This window comes from Peromyscus leucopus, chromosome 13 (genome assembly GCF_004664715.2).
Source record: "Peromyscus leucopus breed LL Stock chromosome 13, UCI_PerLeu_2.1, whole genome shotgun sequence".
In the NCBI taxonomy this organism is placed as follows: Eukaryota; Metazoa; Chordata; class Mammalia; order Rodentia; family Cricetidae; genus Peromyscus; species Peromyscus leucopus.
In genome coordinates, this window is record NC_051074.1 from 2,895,472 (window position 1) to 2,900,231 (window position 4,760).

Sequence of the window (4,760 nt, forward strand, 5' to 3'; positions counted from 1 at the left end):
GAGTTTTTGCAGAGGCAAATGGGCCTCCTGTTGGGGGGTTGTAGTGGAGAAAGAGTGGGGGACCCAGAGCCTTCCTGAGTGATCTGGGCTGGCTGGGGTCTGAGACAGGCAACCCAGCCTCCTCCTAGCATCATCTCCTCTTGTGATGGCCGACAGGCCTAAGCGACCTGGGATGGAGAAAAGTAAACAAGGCATAGAGAAGGAAGCATTAGGGAAGACAGCCTTTACCCGCCTCCCTCCACCCTACACACCCGGGACTACTTCAGAAGGAAGCAGCCAGGCCGCTAGGCGCCCGGTGGGCGTGGAGGTGGGCGGCGTCCGACGTCCCCACGTGTCCCGGAGAGAAGCAGGCGACCCCGTGAAGGCCCAGCGGGGAAGTCACCGCCTCAGGATGTTGGTGATCCTCAAGGTCTCTGAGATTCCGTCTCTTCCTCCCGCGATCTTGCGGGGCGTGCCTCTGAGCTGACCTGACCTGGGCGTAGTGGCTGTCCCCACGGTGAGCCGGGACGCGAAGGGTTAAGGTACCTGGGCCGCCGCCCCTGCGGCCCCTCCTCCAGCCGCCGGGAAAAAGAAAGTCTCAGCGGGGGAGCGCCCGGGTCCCGTCCCACCGACCACAGCCGCGGCGCCCAGAGCTGTGATCCGTGCGCCCCGCTCAGCCGCCCTGGACCGGGCCGCCATGTCTCTGTGGTGAGTCGGGGTCCCTGTGGGGCGCACGGCACCTCCGGGCTTCTCCTCCTCCCGGGACCCCAGACCGCAAGGATGATGCCCGCTGGATGTCGTGGGGCGGACCTCAGTTTCCCTGGGCAGCGGGGGTGGCGGGAGATGCGGAGCGGGGCGCGGCGCCAGAGCGGCAGGTGGGATGTGGGAGATGCGGGGCGCACGCTCGGCTCCCCGGCCGCGGCTCGGGCAGCCGGCATGCAAGGTCTCGAGGCCCCGGGGTCCCATCGAGAGTCGCCCCCACACACACCCCGAGACTCCGCCGGTCCCTCTTCCCTCCTGTGGCCGCTCCTCCCAACCCACCACCTCTCTCCCTTCCCGGTTTTGCTTTTACAAACGGAGTAGACTGATGCGTGCAAGCAAGGTGCCTCGCTCCGCCGCCCGGCACTGGTCCTTACCCGGACTCCGGAATTGGGGCTTGGAGCTTCTTTAGAACCCCGAGGGCTGGAGTACTGGGTCCGAGATCCTCTGCTCTGGTTCTCAGGAGGGTTCAACCTTGGGTCTCACCACCCAGTAGGGTAACTCGTGATTTCTGTCTTTCTCCATCCAACCTGGTGGCCAGAGTCTCGGAGCCCCTGGAAAAATCTCGATGTATGGAGGTGGGGGGCTCCATCTTCACTCACCCTGTGCCTCCGCGGCCTTAAAACCTGGGGGTATCTCTACCTGCTTCATGGCTCCCTGGCTCTTGTACCTCCTGCCTTGGAGGTGAGAGCCATCTCCCTGCCGCCCCAGCCCTGGAAGGTCACTCTGCCGACATGCTCTTTCCTCCAGTGTGAGCCAAGGAGGAAAGTTCTAGGGGAACGGGGCACAGGCGGGATCACTCCTGAGAAGAGCTAGGATTTCTGCCTCTGAAAAGGGTGTGGTGGGGTTACCTGGGCAGGGAGGGTCCCTAGAGAGTGGATTTCCTTCCCGGGGCTGAAGGGCTGGACACCTCGTTTCTCCTTGTGTGATATTAAGATGGGGGGAAGGGGTCATGATGGCATCTGTCCACTCCACTTCCAAGCCTCCCATCTTCCGTAAGTGTGGCTCATTTCTGTTGAGTTGGCTGTGTTGGGGGGTAGTAAGCCAGAACTCACTCCCCACAAGGGATCTCCCCAAAAGCTTCAATGAAGGTACTGACTTTGCCTCTCACATTGACTGGTTCAAAGTCACCTGGTGATGTGCTCTCCACACAGATCTGAACTAGAAATGAAAACTGGGAAGAAGGGTGGGCAGAGGTCTCTCTTCCTGGTGAAGTGACAACCTTTCCCTGAGTACAAGCCTGGTACTTTATCTTGTGTTCTGTCCTGGTTTTTGTTTGTTTGTTTGTTTTTTGGGGGAGGCGGACAAGTATCTTAGAGAAGTTAAATGACTCCCTTCCCAAAGTCATTGGTTTTAGAACCCTAATAGCTGGTTCTCAGAGCTTTTTGAGCTGGGGGTTAGCCTGAGAAAGGAATCAGGATCCTCTGACCTTCCAGGAAGTGGAGTCCACTGGCCCCTCTGTGGCCACCTAATCCTCAGGGGTGCCAGCTCACCCTCTTCTCTACTGCTCCCCCTAGGAAGAAAACCCTCTACAAGAGTGTGTGCCTGGCTCTGGCCCTCCTGGTGGCCGTCACTGTATTCCAGCGCAGTGTGACCCCTGGCCAATTTCTGCAGGATCCTCTACCACCCACACCGGGGCCACCCAAAACTGGAAATGTAGTCAACTCCAACAGCTTCTGGAAAAGTTCAAAGGAAATAGTGGCTCCCACCCCCGTACCCCCTCAGGGACCCCAGGCCTGGGATGTGATCACCACTAACTGTTCTATCAACATCAATCTGACCCATCAGCCCTGGGTCCAGAGTCTTGAGCCACATTTCCGGCAGTTTCTAGCCTATCGCCATTGCCGATATTTTCCCATGTTGCTGAACCATCCAGAGAAGTGCAAAGGTGACATCTATCTGTTGGTGGTGGTCAAGTCGGTGATTACGCAGCACGACCGCCGTGAGGTCATCCGTCAGACCTGGGGCCACGAGTGGGAGTCGGCGGGCCAGGGCAGGGGTGCCGTGCGTACCCTCTTCCTGCTGGGCACAGCCTCCAAGCAAGAGGAGGGGACCCACTATCAGCAGCTGCTGGCCTACGAGGACCGTCTCTATGGTGACATCCTACAGTGGGACTTCCTTGACAGCTTCTTCAACCTGACCCTCAAGGAGATCCACTTCCTTAAGTGGCTTGACATTTACTGTCCCAACGTCCCCTTCATCTTCAAAGGTGACGATGATGTCTTTGTCAACCCCACCAACCTGCTCGAGTTTCTGTCTGACCGGCAGCCCCAGGAAAACCTATTTGTAGGTGACGTCCTGAAGCACGCTCGGCCCATCCGCAAAAAAGATAACAAATACTACATCCCCACCGTCATGTACAGCAAGTCCACCTACCCGCCCTACGCTGGCGGTGGGGGTTTCCTCATGTCTGGTAGCCTAGCTCGGCATCTCCACCATGCCTGTGACACCGTGGAACTCTTCCCTATCGATGACGTTTTCCTGGGCATGTGCTTGGAGGTGCTGGGCGTGCAGCCTACAGGCCACGAGGGCTTCAAGACCTTTGGCATCTCTCGGGTCCGAGGCAGCCGTATGAACAAGGAGCCCTGCTTCTACCGTGCCATGCTTGTCGTACACAAGCTGCTGCCCGCTGAGCTGCTGGCCATGTGGGATCTGGTGCACAGCAATCTCACCTGCTCCCTCAAGTTCCAGGTGCTCTAATGGTGCTGGGCCACCAGCGCCTTTGCCCTCGAGCCCTTGGGGTCCTGGGCTGGAGCTACGGTGCATGGCAGAGTCTTTGGTCCCAGGTGGAAGGTGAAGGGGGTCTGGGCCTTCTGTGCCCCTGGGTGTGGTGTGGTACAGAGTCAGAGAGGAACTCCCAGAAATTCCCAGAAAGTGAGGCCCAGGAACAGCTGGAACTTCCTGACTGGAGGTCATCTGAGGACCTGGATCCCTCCTAGCCTAGGCCTGTAGCCTGGCCCCGCTATCCTGGTAGGAGACCCTGGTGGCCCCTGCAGGAACATTTGCTCAGGTACCTGGGCTAGGCCTGGCCAGTGGGTCTGTGTCTGCCTCTCATCATCACAGGGGAGTCTCTTCCTGTGAAACGCCTCGGCTCCCTGATGGCCGGGCAGCCTTTGTGGGGGCTCAGCCCTGTGCAGGTCCACAGGTGTCCCCTCGTCCATACCCCTGGATCTCCCAAGAGCCGAGCCCCACAGGTTTTCAGCACAGCCCCAAGCTTGCCGGAGTCTGCTCCAGTGACGTGACTCCTGGCTCTGTCTTCTCCTGTCCAGAAGCCTGACTGGCCGCTCCGACTACCTCAGCACTCCACTAAGCCTCAGTGTGGGCTACAGCCCCACCCTACACCCCGACACAGGGCAAAAGAGCAGAGCTCCTGGCCCCCAAGGCACAGTGATACCTGACCACAGCCAGGGTTCACCCTTGCCCCTCACCAATACTGACTCCCTGGCCAGAAACTGGCCTGTCTGGTCCTAGACGCTGACACTTTTCTATTACTGTGAAGCTTTATTTATGAAGAATTGGAAGGAGACAACTCTAGGCCTTGGGAGGTGGTCAGCCCTCTTCTCTGTCCTTCAGCAGCCCTGGTCACCATCCAGCACCTTTACCATTCACCCTTTGCCTTTCAGTCCCACGCTGAGCTCTCCCCACTGATCCTGGGGCCTACACAGACTATTTCCCCTGTGAAAGAATGCCACCTCCCACCCGGACTGAGGTCACCCGGAAAAGACGGTGGCATCATTAGTTTCTCAATAAAACTGGACTGGTTGCTGGCGGTGTCTGAGCTAGCTGGTTCCTTGGTCTTGGCTAATAGGTGTGTAAGACCTCCAGAGGGCCCTCAGAGGAAGGGCGAGCGGTGGTGATGAAGCCTGCAAGCTGTGACACTCAGCTGTTTCAGGTGACCACAGGGACAGCTGAGGCCTTGGCCTAGGTATAGATCAGCCGGGGTCAAGGCAAAATTCAGGCCCAAGGCTAGTGTTCTGGTGGCCTTAGGCAGGGCACACAGTCTAGTGGGCTTCCTGAAGTCC

At 58.7% G+C, this 4,760-nt stretch overlaps 1 protein-coding gene across 1 annotated transcript; it reads left to right on the top strand.

Annotated features, from left to right (window-relative positions):
* The first annotated feature begins 307 nt into the window (after positions 1-307).
* B3gnt7 (UDP-GlcNAc:betaGal beta-1,3-N-acetylglucosaminyltransferase 7) lies at positions 308-4,513 on the top strand. The gene is made up of 2 exons (XM_028876228.2): positions 308-687; positions 2,256-4,513. Exons 1-2 carry the CDS (start codon positions 677-679, stop codon positions 3,436-3,438), a joined length of 1,194 nt encoding a protein of 397 aa, XP_028732061.1. The 5' UTR covers positions 308-676; the 3' UTR covers positions 3,439-4,513.
* The last annotated feature ends 247 nt before the right edge of the window (positions 4,514-4,760 follow it).